The 21,117-nt window shown below is 43.5% G+C and overlaps 1 protein-coding gene across 1 annotated transcript; it reads right to left on the bottom strand.

Moving 5' to 3' along the window:
- Positions 1 to 765: 765 nt before the first annotated feature.
- LOC112264106 (protein FAM163B-like) lies at positions 766 to 8,673 on the bottom strand. Its single transcript, XM_042294894.1, has 3 exons — positions 8,406 to 8,673; positions 5,605 to 5,720; positions 766 to 5,504 (listed from the first exon to the last, which is right to left on the bottom strand). The coding sequence occupies exons 2-3, from the start codon at positions 5,695 to 5,697 to the stop codon at positions 5,085 to 5,087; spliced, it is 513 nt and encodes a 170-aa protein (XP_042150828.1). The 5' UTR covers positions 5,698 to 5,720; positions 8,406 to 8,673; the 3' UTR covers positions 766 to 5,084.
- Between the last annotated feature and the right edge of the window lie 12,444 nt (positions 8,674 to 21,117).

The following is a 21,117-nucleotide window of genomic DNA, read 5'->3' as shown; positions in this document are numbered from 1 at the left end:
ATATTACCCCCAGTAGGTTTGTCTACTACCCCCAGTTGGTTACTCTACTACCCCTGAGTAGGTTACTCTACTACCCCCAGTATGTTACTATATTACCCCCAGTAGGTTACTCTACTACCCCCCAGTATGTTATTCTACTACCCCCAGTAGGTTACTCCACTACCCCCAGTAGGCTACTCCACTACCCCCAGTATGTTACTCTATTACCCCCAGTAGGTTACTCTACTACCCCCACAAGAGGTTACAATACTACTACCGCCCCAGTAGGTTACTCTACCCCCCTCCCCCAGTAGGTTACTCTACTACCCCCGCAGTAGGTTACTCTACTACTACTACTACACCCCCCAGTAACTTACTCTACTACCCCCAGTAGGCTACAGTATATCTAAAGGGCCTGGTCCAAATGAGAAGGAACAGTAGAATATGATAAAGGCTTCAGTCTGAACCACAACCACATACCTTTCTTTCAGAGAGGTTGTCAATTGGGCACATACAAAGAATGACACCCTGAAGTACTAAGAGTTAAGGGGGATAGATGAGAGAGCGAAGAGTGAACTGGTGCGTCTATTTGTGTCTTTTGAAGAGAGAATCATACACCAGAAATCTCTTAAACCATCGCTGTTATTGCTCCAAATATTAACAACCTATTTAGAGAAGGGTCCACACTAATGTGGAAAGATATATTAAATTATTTCCTGGTTGACTATACTGCATGTCTAGTCTGAATTTAAGATAAATATTGACTATGAATATTATTTAATTATCTTTTAAATTAGTGTGTGGCACAGGAAAGGTGTCCATACTGAGTGTTATCCTTAACTATGATATGAGAAATAGTACAATACAATGTAACTGCCCCATTTCAGTTTTTATTATTGGGCCCATACTGCTATTTTTTGCAGAACATACAATTTATTTATTGCTCATCACACATGATTTTATCAATCATGGCATATAATTCATGAAGTTACTAAATGCCAGGTAGTTAAGTGTGAATGAGAGAGTGAATTTAAAGGTTAAGACTAAAGACACATGGTATGGCCATACAGTTATCCCATTCATGGACTGAAATATTCTTGACACTTGAAAAGGTTGAATTACATTGAAGAGTTTGTCTCATTTTTTACAATATATATCCAGTGTACTGTTTTTGTGTAACTGATACCTCTTTGTACAAAGAAGTAATCATTGAGCTTTTGTACTGTCGTTAACTGAAGTCCTCAATGTATTTACCTGTATTTCGATTAAAAACTGTAAATTATCGTTGTTTCTTTGATTGATTTGTTGTGTTCAGCATACGAAAAAAACATGCACAAATTGTTCTGTTTATTGCTGACGCTATTTTGTACAATGTAAAACGCTGTATTCCACATATGGTTCATCCATAGTAGTTGATGGGAAATGCATATACCAGGACCTGATGCCACCTGCTGGTTTATGTATAGGGCTCTCCCTCTCACATTTACTGCTGAAATAAAACACAAATATCCCATACACCAAGAAGACAAAACACTGTTAAATCAAAACAAGACATGCCATGTTACATTTTTGGGGGGAAATCAAAAAGAGTTTGGCCACCCATACTTGCCAAGTAAACAGTACACACATTACTAGAGCAACCAACTCAATTTACATACACTAACTTTTTATTGTGGAACTTGAAGTATATGACTTGACAATGAGCTACATGAAAATCACTTCAAATATATATTTAAACATATTTTCCCTTTAAGTTTGAACCAAATGAGCTCTTAAAATAGTTACGCTTCCTCTCGATCAAGAATATATTGAGAGGACACTCAAAACTGAAACAACAACACTTCAGAGGATTTGAGAATCAGGCTAATGAGACCAAGATATTAGGGTTCTGTCCTTATTTTAGCAACTTACAGTGCCTTATGTGTCATCACCTATACATAAACCCCAAGAAAATGTACCGTACAGATATCACACAACAGACACAGTTATTACTATGCCTCGGAGGTGGCACCACATGTCCCAGAGGGGGTGGGGCGATTCTTTTTTTCCTGGGGCCCATAGTTTTTCCTGATCTGGTAACCTAACGAGGTAAAACTCTGGACCTTATATGGTATGACATGATTCATCAGTTGTAAAAAATAAAATAAAAGCTTTAAAATGGGCTATGATGAGAGCAGCGTTTTCTAATCAGGTCACGTTTATAATAACCAGGAGAAAAAGAACCTGGCAGTGGGGAGGATAAAAACCCTGTCAAACTGCAGCAACCTGTTCATATGAGTTATATTTTAAAGCTAGACTAACAGGGTTTCTCTCTACACAGACATAGATACAGCAATATGATTGGATAATAGAACTCACAGGGCTTAGCTTGCTTTATGCAAGTTTGCATTTTGGAGGCCTGCCCTCTGCAACTGTAGGCCTAATAAAACATTGAACTCACAGTCTATGTCAGCTATTGTGTTTACTCGTTAATTCCGGTTAATCATTTTGGATAGAAAAGGTCTAGGCAGCCCAAGTGTGAATATAAACCAAATATGATCCGTTCCTATAACACAAACAAATGGAGCAATAAATACATACCGTTTCCACTTCGTTTACCCCGGCCAGAGGTAGACCAACCGGCTGATGGTGTTATTATTCCTTGTATGTCGTTTGTCATCTGCGTCCAACAGAAATGTAATTCAGCCGGCTATACACTTGTGTCCCCTGGCCATTGGCTCGTACATTAAACCTATTTCTTTTCAGGCTGCAAAGGCGTCAGTTGTCTTGTTAACTAGCTTTAATGCCAAGCAGGCAAAAAAATAAATATGGGAAAAATGATGTATTGTCTTAATAAAACATTTTCAAATAGATAATGCTACTTCCTGATGTTGTACACAGCGTTCAGACAGGGGTACGCAACCGACTGTTGCAACTTGATTGGCTGAACATCAGGAAGTAGCATCAGCCACTCTAGCATGGTGGTGGAAAATTGTGTTTTATGAACAGGATTATTAAACTAGCATATGGAGTTGTTTTAATATGGCCATACCAATGGTAATTTTGCTATTTGATTTAGAATTTTAAGACCTCTTAAGGTATCCAAAATATATATTTAAAAAAATATTTGATGAAACATTGAATTTGGCCTTACTGCTATAAGCCCAGAAACAGATTCACTGCATGGGACAACAGATAGTCCCCAAAAAATCAAAAGGAAGTTTGTTCTGAAATATATCTGAGAGATATAAGAAAGATCAGGAAACTATTTATATATTTTTGTACACCTATTTAACCCTAGATTTTAGGCACTAAACTACTTCCATATATACTTCCATTCATTTTTTAAACTTGTACCAGGGTACCTTCAGGCGAGGCTTGAAAATCGTCCTAGAGCAAAACAAGAAGGGGTCATATTTTTGCGTAGGCCAAAGCGCTAAAGACATTTTCGTGAGAAGACCGATTTTCGGGATGTCTCATGGTCTGACAAACACCAAACACTGCTGTAGCTCAGCCACCTTTCACCACAGATGTGAATGTGGTGGATTGAAAGGCATCTAAAGCATCCAAACAAATCTATCTAGCTTTAACAGATGGATTTTGATGGGGATTTTGATATTATGCTAATTACAATTTTGCCGTGGAAATCGACTCGAGGGGGTTAAGGGGACACACTCTTTTCACACTCCGATACAAAGTGATTGTCATAGCAGGATAAGAGAGAATTTATGCTAACCCTTTTTCTAACCTTTACCTCAGTCTCATAACTTTCTATGGTAATTCTCCTAACCTGCTCTGTATGTTCTCCTAACCTACTATGAAAACATCAATTTGTTATTGAAGTGGCGTGAAAAGAGTGTTTCCCTTTTATTAAGGCAGTACGCATATTTTTCATGGGTATTTTTTCAGGCGGCTCACCATTAAAGCTTGTTGAGGAGGCAATCAACGCCCTTGCAGCCTGAATGGAGGACAAATTAAGTCAAATTAATAATAGCTCAATTTGCCGGCAGGTTGAGCTAGGCTAGATGGACAGGGTGTAGTAGACTGTTTGCAGCTGCTGTTGTTAGTAGCCTACAGTTGATCAGACTGAAGAATCGTCTCGTTTCCATGCAATACAGCATGTCAGATTGCTAATGTTCAGGTGTAGGCTGCTACAACATTTATGTAAAGACTTTTTGCTTGTGTCTGTCGGGAATGATATGTTATCACATTTGCTAAATAAATACTGAGGAAAGTGAAGCTTGCCTTGAGCTTTGTGCCTGGCCTAACCTAATGTAGCAGGTGTAAAATAAATGCCTGAGCGGAGCTCCGGTTATCAATGGAAAAGGAAGCTAGGTTGAGTTAGCTGTGTCCCCGAAAACTGGGTGCATCCGGTTGTTGGCAATTCAGATGAGGGTGTGCCAGGCCAGACCTGTGATTTCCGTTCATCTTTTTTGTCAAGACACTGCAGCAGCACAGCGATGTGAAGGACAGAGAAATTGTGGGCGAGTTGACAAATCATGAGGCAAATCGGTCTAAAAAAACTGCACATTTCCCCTATTTTTTTACGCCTTTCTCATCAATATTTTTTTGTAAACTAAATCAGAAGTAGTGGAGCACTGCCACATCTGATTAAAAAAATGCTGGTGCAAATGCCAGCTCGCCACACATTTTCCAGCGGCCCTGTTCTGCCAGCTTAAGCTTTTCTTGAGAAAAAATGTCTCCCTCACAATCACAGATCCTCTATGCTGCCTATGATATTAAGCCCTTTTTAAAATACTGTACTGCTTCCCCACACACAAACACACACACCTACACACACACACACCATGTCCTTGCTGTGTTCTTGCTGTCTGAATCATAATCCTCTAAAGAAAGACGAGCAGATTGACACATTGCCATCAACATACTGACAAATTAACCTGTGAAGTGAAAGCATGACGTGAGAAAAGAAAAAGGTGAATTCAGGACTAGGTGTCCATATATCTACACGTGAGACCAAAAAAAAAACTCTTTACATCATGTGAGTGAGTGAACATACCCATCGATTTGTTGAGGTGGAAAATATCTACACTAAGTAAGAGTTAAATCAAATTCCCTCCAGCCAGGTCAGGTCCCTGACATTGGTCCTCCCAGCCACCAGGGGGCTACACGTCAGTGCTGACACTGTGGCTGTGGGTGACCACCTCCCTCATGGTGACAGAGCGGATGAGGTTGAGCTTGTGGTTGAAGCTGGCCAGGTCCATGGGCAGGTCCAGCTCCTGCTGCTGCACAGTCCTGTAGCTGATGCGCCCACCGCCGTTACGCAGCCTCTCAGAGGGGTGCTGCAGGTAGAAGGGCAGGGAGTAAGGCGTGCAGGAGGGGCAGAATGTATGGGAGCGTGTCACTGGTTTGCGGACCAGGGGCGGAGTGTAGACAAAGGCGGGCCCGTTAGGCTCGGAGGGGGGCGTGGTCATCACGTCGAGGTCCCCAGCTGTGTGTACTGGTGTGGGGAGAGAGGACATGGTGGTGATGTCCGGTTGCTCCTCCTCCTCCCTCTCTGGCTCCTCCCTCTTACAGCAATAATACTGCAGAGAGAATCATATGAAAGAGTGAACAAGCTGGTCGCCGTAAACCCTGAGCATACATGCACTTATCATAGCTAAGTTAGACAAAACTATAACCTACCTGCAACCTACAGTAGCACAGTACTGCAACGATAGTCAGTAAGATGACTGTAGCTAGAATTCCACCACAGATAACCACTGTCCCGGCTGACATTCGAAGTCCTCTCCATCAACACTCTGCAGGAGAAGAGGATAGGAGGAGAGATGGATTGAAAGGGGGTGCGGTGCTTAAACTTACATCATCTGTCAGTTATGTACTGTAGATTTGTATCCTTGCCAACAGCCCTCATTGGGAATCTGATGTTGCTGCTTTTAGTGATCACTTCCACTCTTTGAATCAAAGGACTGGGCATAGTGCAGTAATTGCACATTCCTTCAGATCATCTGGTCAACTTAAAGAGTCAAAATGGTGATATTGCCATTTTAGCATAAGAACGTTTTGGGGGAAAAAACACCTGGAATTTCAGCCTATTCAGGTGGGAGGGAGTTTCAGCCTGTTCAGGTGGGATGGAGTTTTGGCCCACAGCATGACATCAAAATCTGATCTGATTATTCTGACCAATGTCCAGTCATGTTTTATTTGCATATGTGTCCTACTTTGAAGGGGTAAGTGGGGTTGGCTCTAGAGTCTAGAAGATTCTATCCACCAATCAAGGCTGTTTATGTTCATATATTTAAATGTGCATCAACACGCCTGAACGATCACACTGAGCATTTCAAAGGCGAAAGGAGGCTCAGGGAAATAAATTATAAAAAATATGTTTTAAGTTATTTTCATGAAATAAACCCACAGTGATGTATTAGAGATACAGTGATGATTTAAAAATTAAATTGAAAAGACTGCATGAGTGCTTTAAGCTATTTCACGGAAATACAGTATGTACATTAGAGGGGATATTGAAAAGCCATCGATTTACTAGTTTTAGAGAGAAAATCAAGCTCAAATCCAATCGTTGCGCAGAGACATGGTAAAAGAACTGTCGCATATACTATAAATACACACGGTTGTATGATTCTTAAATTAATCCATCTTAGTCCATCTTAGCTTGCTTTTCCTACTGCTGAGACAGTTAGATACTGTGGCAAAGGTTCTTGGAACATGTCCTTGGGACCATCATGGAATAATGCATGGGAGTTACACAGCAGAAATGACATCAAACCCAGAAATAGCCCCAACACTAAGGCAGAGACAGAGAAAGGCTCCCATGTGAATTTCAATAAGACGCTCATTTTCCACCTGATTCTCACCTCCTACTAAATAAAAGCAATCAAAGCCCAAAACAACCACTCACACATAATATTAATCAGGAATATTGTAGAATATTTCACCAGACCAAAGTAGTTATGGATCAAAGTTGAAGATGCTTGATGCTGTAGATGTCTGGACTGTTCTATTGAGTGTCCCCTGCTCAAGCAAATGTTAATGGAATGGTCACTTCTAAAGCAGTTAGAAGTGATATGTGATAGGTTTGATAGTCAAACTCAGCTGGTATCTCATCTCAATAGCTATGAAAGACTAGCTTGTATGTAGAGCTACACAATTTCTCGCGATGACCATACAGATACTGTATTCTCTAACAGAAAAATGGCTAACCTTGCTGAAGATATCTTGTGACAGATAAGGAAAATGGTGGCCACCACAAACGCTCAGACCATTATTTATCCTATCCTCCCTGAGTGTGGCAGCTCAGCTTGCCACATCTCTCAGACCTAAGCACTTCATCAGCCCCAGGATCCAGTCAACCCAACATATTGTATTCTGTTCTCATGACGAGCTGGCATGGACATCAGTGTCCCTGAGCGTAGGGAGTCATTTTCACCCATAGATTCACCATCAAACACAAATCACTGGCCAAAGACATGCGGCCAAGACTGAAAAGGTAATCATGATCCACACTGTAGAACACACAATTACTTTCACAGTAGAGCTGACATTATTGTATTGACCATGGCTCTCAGATTGGAATCTATTGAAATAGATATTTCTGAGAACAATCTCTGACATGACCTCTAGAGACTCCAAAGACATTCAACCGACTCTCTAAGTCAATGGACAGGCTTTTACACTTGGTATTCTATCATCAACTAACCATGAACGTTTCCCTCAGACTGACAAAATGCTATTTCGTTGGAGAAAGTTCAATTGTTTATTTGTTTAACAAATGTGTACAAGGCATCTAACCATAATAAACAATTGCAGTGTTGAACCATTGAAAAAAAATGGCTAAAACCCCCACAGCACATTACAGATATAGGCTATAACATTAAATAATCGCTTGGTCCAAGACAGAGATGCATATCCGGGCCACGAGTGAAAAATATCCCCCACAGGCTACGCACTTCAGCCAATCTACAGTCTGCACAGAGTTGCTTTAGGTTTTAACCGCACGGCTGCATGGAGAGCATATCAGCACCATGGACAGCCGCTCAGTGCCCAGAGCACGCGACCAGTGAACTGGATTGATCAAATACATGTCGTATTAAATGATCATGATAGCCTAGATAGTGTCTCTTTCACTCTCATGACACGTTTCACTTTCTATCTCTGTCTCATCGGATCTCTTTATCTATCCAGTTTCATGATCCAAACTTCTGCCTTCAAGATAGCACTTAGTCCACGTACAGTTATTTAAAAAGGCCATAATCACCCGAATATGACAGAACAAAGAAACACAAACTTTTCTCAATATATAATAAACCAATTGCAAAAAGCAAAGGTTTTTATAATATGCCCAAATTAGCCAAGTTTAGCCAACTCCATGAGCACAAGCAAGACGGTCAATTCATTTTGTTAAAACAAAGACACCAGACCAATCAAACTACTTCATGAATAATCTACTCACGCGCAGTCTATAATCTTACCTCTATAAGTATTTGAATCGTCCCATGTTGCTTCTCCGGCGCCTACGGCTCCTGCAACACCGGTTCTGGGCATCCGTGTGGCAGCCACGTGACGCTCAAAGGCAGCCGCGCCTGAAGGTGATTGATAGAGTTTCAACAGAGAGGAATGGACCTCTCATAAACTACTGCTACTCTTCGGAGCACACATTTGTCTTGTACCTTTAACACTGAACACCACAAAAGTGACTATCCCTGTGGATCTTCTGTGGTAAAGCACTTATTTCCTTGGGAAAAACGAGTCGAATCTAAAAGAAACCAAACATAATTAAATTCCCATCACAATTTCCCAGGTTTATCACCATCTGTCTTCATTTCCAAAAAGGGTTGAAGAGATGGGTGCCTGCAAGCAATATTGAAAGATAACTGAAGTAGGCCTACAAGTTTATTTGGATGCCTATGCAAGAATGGTTATGCGCAACTGAATTATTTCCCGCGCTCCCAAGTACATTTTCTCCTTACCGCGCAATTTTATCAGGGACATTTGATAGGGGAACGCTGAAGAATGGCACTAATGATGCAAAATACATTACTAAAAAATGAAATAAACTGCTAAAAATAAATAAAGATGACGACCCAAAAAGAGAAAAAAGGTTGGTAATTGCACAGCGGATACCATTAAATGTATTATCTTTTCCGCGTGCGTTGTCCTGTGCCGTCCCCTATGTATTGCACTTTAGCAGGACATCGGACCACGCGCGCATTAGTTTCCTCTGCTGATCTGACGAAATGTGGCCATGCGGCAAAGCAGCGGTGCGTTGTTTTTCATTGACGCACTTTTACTAAAGGGCATACAGTTGACTTTCATGATAGAATAACTGTGCATCTACAGGGTCATCGTTCTTTCCAGTTGCCACACAACGATATGGAGTAGGATGTAATTGATTAAAGGATCCTTGGTCGGTTTCCTTGAAGAATTGCCAAGAGTTGACAGTTATTAGGACAACTGGATGAGCTACTATAGGACCTACTGATTACAATTTGATGGTATTTCTTCAGAAGGAAATACAACATTTACTATAAAGATAGAATAGAAATGCTGAATCCCTTATCATATCAATTTAGCACAAACAATGTTCATAGGAACACTTAAATATCTGTAATTATTTGAGCTTGAACTTCTGATCTCAATAGTAGAGAAATCATCAAACATTGCTTTCAATGAGTCAGAAATAATCAAATTGTCAGCTGGGAGAGGCACTTAGTCAGAATCATGGACTTAGTTTCCACAAGTATTATCTAACCTTTTCCTATTATCTAACAACCTTTCTCTCTCTCTATCTCGCACGCACGCAGGCAGGCACGCACACGCACGCACACACACAATCCCCTTCACCTCTACTCTCTCCCAGCACTTTGCCTGGCCCTGAAATCTTGTTCCCCACTGCTACCACTTTGAGAATGGCCAAGAAAAGAAGATAGTCTGAGGGAAGTGAAAAAAAACACAGATTTTATTGCATTAATTATTCAGATGTTAAAGGAGGCTGAGATTCCACTGTATTGTACAGACAAGGACGTGTAATATTTATGAGTAGAGATGTGGTGTGATGATGGTTGGGTTATTTTCCGTCTTGTCCTGTTCTGGTTCGTCTTCCATTCAGGTCTGCTTGTGTTATCCCCATCACCCCATCAGGAGCCCATGAAGCACTGGTGGTGTACTGTATATCGACTGTGATCAGTGTAAGATGGCCTGAACACACTCATATAACCTGAACCATAATGTCACAACATCTCTGCAAACAAAAATGAGTTGTTAGGACATCCAGGAAAGTCACAAAAGGGTTGCCTAAAGTCGTCAGGACGTTGTGTCATGGTCCCCTGGAGGTTTTGTCTAGTTCACAATTTGTCCCGGGGACGTTTTTAGTACATTCTTGGGATGTTGTGTCATGGTCCCCTGGAGGTTTTGTTTAGTTCCCAGTTTGTACTGGGGACGTTTTTAGTACATTCTTAGGACGTTGTGTCATGGTCCCCTGAAGGTTTTGTCTAGTTCCTGGTTCTTGGGACGTTGTGTCATGGTCGCCTGGAGGTTTTGTCTAGTGTATTGTAGGCAATGTATGTGTAGGGACTTCCAAAATTATACAGACTTTGTGGTGCAGCAGAATGAATAGCATGCCCCAAATCCAGAGGTTGTGAGTTAAAATCGCAGGTGTGGTCATATTGAAAAGTTAGTGCTAAGGGATGATGTCAAATGTAATCATATTGTAAATGATTGAAGATTTGTTTACTATTTTAGCTGACCAGCATACCACTTGTCACGAATATCACCGAAGGTGGCTCCCCTTCCCATTCGGGCGGTGCTCGGCGGTCGTCGTCGCCGGTCTACTAGCTCCACCGACAACGGTGGAGAGTCCAGACCAGGTTTCCACTGTGCGCATTCCCGCTGAGTATGCCGATTTGGCTATCGCCTTCAGTAAAAAGAAGGCGACCCAATTACCACCCCATTGACAGGGGGATTGTGTGATAAACCTCCAGGTAAACGCTGCACTGCCCAGGAGTCACGTGTATCCTTTGTCCCAGGAGGAGACGTTGGCTATGGAGACATATGTCACGGAAGCTCTGGGACAGGGGTACATTCGGCCCTCCATGTCCCCCGTTTCCTCAAGTTTCTTTTTTGTGAAGAAAAAGGAGGGTGGTTTGCGTCCGTGCATTGATTATCGAGGTCTCAATTACATCACGGTGGGTTTTAGTTACCCACTACCTCTCATCGCTATGGCGGTGGAATCATTTCACGGGGCGCGGTTCTTCGTGAAACTGGACCTCAGGAGCGCATATAATCTGGTGCGTATTCGGGAGGGAGATGAGTGGAAAACCGCTTTTAGTACCACATCTGGCCATTATGAGTACCTCGTCATGCCGTACGGTTTAAAGAATGCTCCAGCCATCTTTCAATCCTTCGTCGACGAGATTCGCAGAGACCTGCACGGACAGGGTGTGGTGGTATATATTGACGATATCTTGATCTACTCTGCCGCACACTGTGCTTTTTTTCGGAAGAAGCTTGGGCCGGCGGAGCAAAACTATGATGTGGGAGACAGGGAGTTGTTGGCTGTGGTTAAGGCCCTGAAGGTGTGGAGACACTGGCTCGAGGGGGCTAAGCACCCTTTCCTCATCTGGACTGACCAGAGTAATCTGGAGTATATCCAAGCAGCTAGGAGACTGAATCCTCGTCAGGCAAGGTGGGCCATGTATTTCACCAGATTTCGATTTACGATCTCGTATAGACCAGGTTTCCTCAACACTAAGGCCGACGCGCTTTCGCGTCTCTACGACACCGAGGACCGGTCCATCGATCCTACTCCCATCATTCCGGCGGCTAGGCTGGTGGCACCGGTAGTATGGGAGGTGGACACGGACATCGAGCGGGCGCTAAGGGAGGAACCTGCGCCTCCACAGTGCCCGGAGGGTCGTAGGTACGTGCCGCTCGCTGTTCGTGATCAATTGATTTGGTGGGCTCATAGTCTACCCTCGTCGGGTCACCCGGGTGTTTCGAGGACAGTGCGAAGTCTTAGGGGGAAGTACTGGTGGCCCACCTTAGTTAAGGACGTGCGATTCTATGTCTCCTCCTGTTCGGCGTGCGCCCAGAGTAAGGCTCCTAGGCACTTGCCACGAGGGAAGTTACAACCCCTCCCCATTCCACAACGGCCGTGGTCCCATCTATCGGTGGACTTTCTCACTGATCTTCCCCCGTCTCAGGGAAACACGACGATCCTGGTCGTTGTGGATCGGTTCTCTAAGTCCTGCCATCTTATCCCGTTGCCTGGTCTCCCTACGGCCTTACAGACTGCGGAGGCTCTGTTCACCCATTTCTTCCGGCACTACGGGGTGCCCGAGGACATCGTTTCTGATCAGGGTCCCCAGTTTACATCACGAGTGTGGAAGGCATTTATGGAACGTCTGGGGGTCTCGGTCAGCCTGAATTCGGGGTATCACCCGGAGAGTAATGGGCAGGTGGAGAGAGTGAACCAGGAGGTGGGTAGGTTTCTGCGGTCATATTGCCAGGACCGGCCGGGGGAGTGGGCGAGATACATCCCCTGGGCTGAAATGGCCCAGAATTCACTAAGCCACTGTTTCAGTGCATGTTGGTGTGCCAGCTGGTCCTGGCACCATGGCATCAGAGCCAGACCGAGGCTCCTTGCAGTGGAGGAGTGGGTGCAGCGCTCTAAGAAGACCTGGAGGCCCGTCCAGGAGTCATTACGTCAGGCGAGTGGACGGCAGAAGAGGAGCGCTGACCGTCACCGCAGTGAGGCCCCGTGTTCGCAACGGGAACAGGGTCTGGGGGGTACTGTCATGAATATCACCGAAGGAAGCTCCCCTTCCAGTTCGGGTGGCGGTCGGCGGTCGTCGTCGCCGGTCTACTAGCTGCCACCGATCCCTCCTTTCCTATTTCGTTTGGTTTTGTCTAATTGTTTTCACCTGTTCCTTGTTGGGGTTTTTGAGTTGGGATTATTTAAGTTCGGTTAGCCCGCCTGTGTTTGTGCGGGTTTGTAACTGTTTATGTTAGAGGTGTACTCTGATTATTGTTGGGTTTTTACTGTCCGGTATTACCAGTTGCACTTGGGTTTGGTATTGTGTTCGGCGTCACCCATTGTACGTGTTCCTGTTTTGGACACTAAAGGGTTTTTTTCCCAGATAGTTCTGCTCTCTGCGCCTGACTCCACATCCATCCTCTTCGGGCGTTACACCACTTACCTTGAAATCCCCATACCATTTCATTACTTTACTTCTAATGGTTTGGGACACCTGGGACCATCATGTGACAAAAACCTCCAAAGGACCATGAGACAACGTCCTGGGAACTTACAGGGAACTACACAAAGGTCCCCAGAGAACGTTCCCTTGGGTCTATCATGCGAAGTCCTAAGGACTAGTAAAATGTAAGTCCTGAGAACGTCCTGAAATGGTCAGAAGGTCAGAAATGGTCCTCAGTGACGTCCTGGGAACTTACAGGGAACTAGACAAAGATCCCCCAGAGAACGTTCCCTTGGGACTATCAAAAATAATTATATGTGTGTGTTTTATTGTCACACATCGGATGGGTGCAGTGAAATGTGTTGTTTTACAGGGTCAGCCATTGTAGTACAGCACGCCTAGAGCAAATTGGGTTTAAGTGCCTTGCTCAAGGGCACATTGACAGATTTTCCCCCTTGTCGGGTTAGGTATTCAAACAAGCGACCTTTCAGTTACTGGCCCAATACTTTAACCTCTAGGCAACCTGCCACCCTATCATGCGATGGCCTAAGGACTTGTAAAAACTAAAGTCCTAATAACATCCTAAAAAGGTTCTGATTACATAAAAGTCCCCCAGAGAACGTTCCCTTAGGACCATCATGCGACGTCCCCTTGACCATCATGAAACGCCCCCTTGTGGTCATTGAATGTTCTATGGATAACGTCACGCTGAAAACCTTTAAGGGACCTAATGGGAACATCCCTAGGACGTCCCCTGTTTACGGGGATACAAGTGTTTTGGAGATGTATCCCCACCACATGGTATGTATAACTGTATATAGTGTCTGATGCTTTGGCCTCAGCAATATGATAGAACAGTATAGGCCTGCTGGAACTGCAGATACAAAAATCAAGTGAACATGGTCCATGTCTAAATAAACAAATAAAACACGGCTTTGAGGCAGGGTTCGGGGCAAGTATGCGTCCTGTGTTCAGAACTTCTCAGCAATTTCAAGTAAAGGAATACTTTTCTGCTCCTGCCTTCATGAAGTCAAACCCAACTGCAAAGAAATACACTACAGTCTCCTGCTGCTCACTTGACTTTCTTTCCCTTTTTTTTATCCTCTCCACCTCATCTGTGTGTACTTGTCAATATCCCTCCTTGCTCTGGCGTCTGCCTGGGCTCTCTCCACCCCATACCCCTCCCTCCCTTCCTCTCTCTCCCACCCCTCTCTCTCTGCCCCCCTCTTTCATTTGATTGCATGTCCGATAACGTTGGCTGTGCTGTTCACAGTTCAATACAACAAACATGGATCCAGTGTTGTCATCTACTTAGCATTGGTTCAATCGGTAATGTCGTACATTAGGGTACAGACACTTACTGTCAAGGTCACCTAACAAGCCCAGTCCACAGATACCAACCCTGTTTAATATGTGGTGCACTAACTAACCCTTTGTATCGTCTGAATTGAATCGATTCACACTATAGGTTTCAATGGATGTTCACTCATCTGAAACATGAGTCTTTGGAATCGCTTGTGGCGTGCTTATAATAAATGTAATCTCTATACAATGTCGATTTGACCATTTTGACTTATAAATGCCTTTTTTCGAGGGTTGGTAAAACTGTTTATATTGTTCAATCAAATCCATCATATGGGTTCACTATTTCTCCATTACTCTTTCTCTTACTATGATGTTCCCTTCTGATCCTCTTTCTTTGCTGTCTATGAAAATGTGAGGTTCAAAAAAGATCCCTCCATCTGGGTTCATGTCATTCCAAAGCTCAGATGTATGCATGACTTACCTAACTGACTAGAACTGAGAAAAAGACACAAAGGCATGAACAAGCTGGTGAATGTTTAATGTGGCCAGGCATAATGATACCCACCAACTGTTATTGCGCTTCCTGTATCTCTCATTCTGACAAGTCCCCTGTTCTGAAGCACTGATGTGTTGTACACGCATGGGCTCATTCAGAGGGATACGGAGAACATGATTTGAAACCCAAAGAATGTTTGACTCCTTATACAAGAGACCACAAGAGCAACAGCAGGCTTGCTACAGTACAACAGTGGGGGCTGGTGGGAGGAGCCATAGAAGGATGGGCTCATTGTAACGGCTGGAATGGAAATAATAGAACGGTATCAAATACATCAAACATCATATGGAAACCACATGATAGACTCCGTTCCATTGATTCCATTCCAGCCATTATAATGAGCCCATCCTCCTACAGATCCTCCCACCAGCCTCCACTGCAGTACAGTAGCGTACAAACACAGCTGCTCCTGCAGCTCCACTATATTACCTCCTTCTGTAACTCTTTGGCTGCACTTGAGGCTTATTCTCCATAATTATAGCAATAACCATTTATGCAGAGTCCATCATAAGAGATAGCCATAGAAAAAACTGAGCTCAATATGGGCTTGACAGAACCCTACACTATCTCCCTGCTGCGGGTATTGATTTGTAGTGCTGCAGTGCTGAGTCTATGGACACCCGGGGCCCATAAAACTTCCCTCTGGGCACTGCCCATCCCATCTGATCACTCATACCGAATGACTGAATGAGAGGAGCTCCTGCAACTGGCAGATATACAGATTGATACAGCTGCTGAGGAGTCTATCTCAAACATCAACCAGTCAGAAGTCATTTGAATGTTAAGGATCGTTTGTGAATTTTGGTGGTGTATCGTGACTGTCTGAATAAGATTGGGGTAGAAATAGTCCTATGTTTATAACCAATTACTTTTGGCATATGGACAACGCTGCATTTCACAGTTATGATGATAGTTACTGACAGTTCTTCAGCACACATTGCAGTTTGTTAATGCCAAAATAACTAGGCTGACAAGATGAGTCCTCTTGCTTGTGGCATCCAGCTCCAGCTTTGCCCAATCAGATTTTGACTAACAAGCCCAAGGCAGGCTCTAATGAACTGCAGTTTTGGGAAAGATTCACATCCAGATAACCCACGCACGAGGTACGAGGCTAGTTTGAGGGAGTTCTTCAGAGTTTAGACTAGAGACGCAGAAGCCAAAGAGCTATTGAGAAGAAGGGCTGCTGTGGTTGACTCCTTTGTTTGCCAGTTTCCCAACCTACAATGAATTTATAGGGCTTTATAAAGAGAGGTCACATTGCATGAGCAACCAGACCAATTGGCCTTAGTCATGTACTCCTATCTGAAACCTGTCTGGGTAGAGTGTACTGGCATATTGATGGATAGAATTGGGGAAAACATGTTTCATTGCTTGTTTGCAATGTCCATTTTCCTGATTGATTGAATCGATACAGATCCATACAACTAGTAGTGTATAAGTTTCAATATGAGAAGTTCAGTGACCAACCTCTTGGCCATGTTGGGGAGTAGTAAACAACATGTAGTCAACTAGTCATTTAACTACATATTTGCAGTAGCTTGGTGGAAGTTGAACTAAAATCAAATCTTGGTAGTGTTTTCAGTAGTTAATTACTTTTTTTGTTGCCGTTTAGCGGTGTAGCTAACTACTGGAACAACATACTACTTTTTATGCAAAAAGAGAAGATATGGGTGAAGTAGGGAAGAATTACCTTTATTTTTCGGCATCCAACCTGCCTAATTCTCACTTGAAACGTGTGTTTAATAGGCTAAATTACACATTCTAGTAACATCTGACTCCAGAGGGATCTGTCTTTCAATTTGTAGTCTATGAAATATCAGATGTAGATATGATAATGCATCACTTAGTAGTTTGGATGTAGTGAACTACTTTTTCAATGTAACTTTAGAAAAGTAAACTATATTTTTCTTAAGGGTAGCTTTAGTGTAGCTGAACTTCTTCCATTGTGAAGTAATTGTAGCTTGGTAGGCTCTATTTTCAGAGGAGCTTCCCCAACACTGCCTGTTGGAAGCTCTTGGACACACTACATGACCAAAAGTATGTGGACACCTGCACATCCAACACCTCTTTCCAAAATCATGGGCATTAACATGGAGTTGGTCCCCCCTTTGCTGCAGCAACAGCCTCCACTCTTCTGGGATGGCTTTCCACTAGATGTTGGAACATTGCTGCGGGGACTTGCTTCCATTCAGCCAAAAGAGCATTAGTGAGGTCGGGCACTGATGTTGGGCAATTAGGCCTGTCTCGCAGTTGACGTTCCAATTCATCCCAAAGGTGTTCGATAGGGTTGAGGTCAGGGCTCTGTGCAAGCCAGTCAAGTTCTTCCACAACGATCTTGACAAACCATTTCTGTATGGACCTCGCTTTGTGCACTGAAGCATTGTCACGCGGAAACAGGAAAGGGCCTAAAACTGTTGCCACAAAGTTGGAATCACAGAATCGTCTAGAATGTCATTGTACAGTGCCTTTGGAAAGTATTCAGACCTCATGACTTTTTCCACATTTTGTTACGTTGCAGCCTTTTTTTTTAAACTCAGCAATCTACACAATACCCCATAATGACAAAGCGAAACAGGTTTTTAATTTTTTTTGGAAAAGTATTACAAATAAAAAACAGAAATACCTTATTTACATAAGTATTCAGACCCTTTGCTACGAGACTCGAAATTGAGCTCAGGTGCATCCTGTTTCAATTGATCATCCTTGAGATGTTAATACAGCTTGATTTGAGTCCACCTGTGATAAATTCAATTGATTGGACATGAAGGCACACCTGTCTATTTAAGGTCCCATAGTTGACAGTGCATGTTAGAGCAAAAACCAACCATGAGGTCGAAGGAATTGTCCGTAGAGCTCTGAGACAGGACTTTGTCGAGGCACAGATCCATCATTCTTAAATGGAAGAAGTTTGGAACCACCAAGACTTCCTATAGCTGGCCACCCGGTCAAAATGAGCAATCGGGGGAGAAGGGGCTTGGTCAGGGAGCTGACAAAGTACCCGATGATCACTCTGACAGAGCTCTTGAGTTTCTCTGTGGAGATGGGAGAACCTTCCAGAAGGACAACCATCTCTGCAGCACTCCACCAATCAGGCATTTATGGTAGAGTGGCCAGATGGAAGCCAGTAAAAGGCAAATGGCAGCCCGCTTGGAGTTTGCCAAAAGGCACCTAATACTCTCAGACCAAGAGAAACAAGATTCTCTGGTCTGATGAAACCAAGATTGAACTCTTTGGCCTGAATGCAAAGCGTCACGTCTGGAGGAAACTTGGCAGCATTATGCTGTGGAGATGTTTTTCAGTGGCAGGGACTGGGAGACTAGTCAGGATCGAGGGAAAAATGAACGGAGCAAAGTACAGAGAGATCCTTGATGAAAACCTGCTCCATAGAGCTCAGGACCTCAGACTGAGGCGAAGGTTCACCTTCCAATAGGACGACCCTCAGCACACAGCCAAGACAATGCAGGAGTGGCTTTGGGACAAGGCTCTGAATGAAGAATGGGAGAAACTCCCAAAATACAGGTGTGCCAAACTTGTAGCACCAGTGCTTCAATTTTAGAATAAGACTGTAACATATCAAAATGTGAAAAAAGTGAAGGGGTCTGAATACTTTCCGAATTCACTGTATGCTGTAGCGTTTAGATTTCCCTTCACTGAAATTAAGGGACCTAGCCAGAACCATGAAAAACATCCCCAGACCATTATTCCTCCACCACCAAACTTTACAGTTGGCGCTATGCTTTGGAACAGGTAGCGTTCCCCTGGCATCCACCAAACCCAGATTCGTCCGTAGGACTGCCAGATGGTGAAGCGTGATCCCTCACTCCAGACAACGCATTTCCACTGAGTCCAATGGCGGCGAGATCTACACCATTCCAACCAACGGCATTGAGCAAGGTGATCTTAGGCTTGTGTGCGGCTGTTTGGCCATGGAAACCCATTTCATGAAGCTTCCGACGAACAGTTCTTGTGCTGACGTTGCTTCCAGAGGCCGTTTGAAACTCGGTGGTGAGTGTTGCATTCAACAACAGACCTTTTTTTTTTACACAATACGCGTGTGTGGCCTCCACTTCGCTTCTGAGACGTTATTGCTCCTAGACGTTTCACTTCACAATATCAGCATTTACAGTTGACCAGGGCATCTCTAGCAGGACAGAAATTTGATGAACTGACTTGTTGGAAAGGTGACATCCTATGACGGTGCCATGTTGAAAGTCACTGAGCTCTTCAGTAAGGCCATTTTCCTGACAATGTTTGTCTATGGATATTGCATGGCTGTGTGCTCTATTTTATACACCTATCAGCAACGGGTGTGGCTGAAATAGCCAAATTCACTAATTTAAAGGTGTGTCCACATACTTGTGTATCTTTATTATATTTGTGTTAACTTCAGGGGGATAGGAGGTAGTCCATTAAAGGCCAGGCTCCTGGCTAGACAGTGACTTTAGTGTGAAGGTTTCAGTTTTGTGGGTGTAAACGGATTTAGTTGAAATCGCCAAAAGTGCTGCGGGCAAGGAAATACCAGACCTCATAGCTGCCCCCAAAATCCCAAACCTCAATGTTTATAAAATATATAGAGTTAGCCTCGAGTTACTGTCTCTGATGTCAGAATGCATGGGAGGTTACCACTTAGCGCCCTCTCCATGCGTCACCAATGGGTCTGGGTATGAGGGTTCAGAGTCTGGATTCATTCAAACATCTTTCAGCTCCCGGACATTAGAAAAACACCCCCACCTGTAGACAAAACAAAGTAAGAACCTGTCTTCCACCTGTCTTTGCGGTTCAGGGTGTTTTTCCTTTCTTTTCATTTGTTTCCAGTAATTTGCTAGATCTATATCTTTCGGAACCACTCAACATGGTTTTCTGTTTTGGGTCAAGAGTTTCAATGCACTGACTGGAGTAAATTCAACACTGCAAGTGTGCTGTCTCTGACTTCAACCTAAATTCCCCTGGAGAACTTTACTCAGAGCAGAATACTGACATTTGACCCTCACTTGCTTTGAGTATACATAATAACAAAGCAGCACTGAATACAGTGTGTATGTTGGTTTCTAGTTATTAACTGTATGATCTATGACATAACTGGAGCAGCTACTCAGAAATAGAGGAAATGCACGCTTTATATGTAAAAAGTTTAAAAAAGTAATTTTCTCAAACACAAACACCAGTATAGTTTGTGAATCTGAGCTACATCACTTCAGTTAATCTCCTAGACCATCCATGTCCCAACTGATTACAAACTCCCCAAACCCACTCAGAGCACATAACTAGGAACCAACAGGAGATAAATAATGAATCAAAATGTTTCAATTTGATGTTATACTCTTACAAGCTGTTCTGCGACCCCTACTTTGAGAAGAGGCTTTTCAAAGAATTCAGGCCCGTATCCATTGAAGCGCATGGGAAAGCATCCCAGGAGGAACTTCTCGTTGGAGGAGAGGAACTGGAAGGCTATTAAAGTATACAGCGCTTAAGAGCACCTGGCCTGTAGTACACAGCCTCAATTACCACTACATACATCTCAGCACCAATAACATGCATTCTGTGATGTACATACGCCATACTATGCTTCATTGTGTACTTATATTATTTCGTTATAGTCAGGGGTGGGTTCAACTTGGACTTTCAAAATGGTGGACCGTATTATCCACAAATCAAAGCATTCTTAGTATGTTAGTTATTTTAACGGTACTATTGGAGTACAGTGGTGAGTAATGCTGCAGCTGTTGTTAGACGGTAATTCTGTCCAGCAGGCTCAGACACATGTCCTCCTGACACCCCCTTAGAGTCTCTCTATGACATCACTCTCTGGCTCCACTGTCCTTACTCCTTAAGCCAATGATAAACTCATTCATATGCATTCATGACATTAGCATTTTCCTCATATAGATTAACATTTCCTCCGACACAAACAAAGGCATCAAGAGAGAGGGGGCAGATGAATCAGATGGCATGGGGAGTGTGGGCTGAACTGGCTCAAAGGGAGGACAGGTCAGCATTCGTTACTTGCCTGAGCTGGGAGGGTTGAGCTGGGGAGGGGAGAGAGAGGTGGCAGAGAAAGTTCATTGGAGTTGTAATGCTTATCTGAGATGATGAGGCTCATGGTTTAGATCTGCAACTATCACACAC

The sequence above is a fragment of the Oncorhynchus tshawytscha genome, linkage group LG12 (assembly GCF_018296145.1).
Source record: "Oncorhynchus tshawytscha isolate Ot180627B linkage group LG12, Otsh_v2.0, whole genome shotgun sequence".
Classification (NCBI taxonomy): Eukaryota; Metazoa; Chordata; class Actinopteri; order Salmoniformes; family Salmonidae; genus Oncorhynchus; species Oncorhynchus tshawytscha.
The sequence above is the reverse complement of the archived record's forward strand: the minus strand, read 5'-3'. Positions and strand labels throughout refer to the sequence as shown.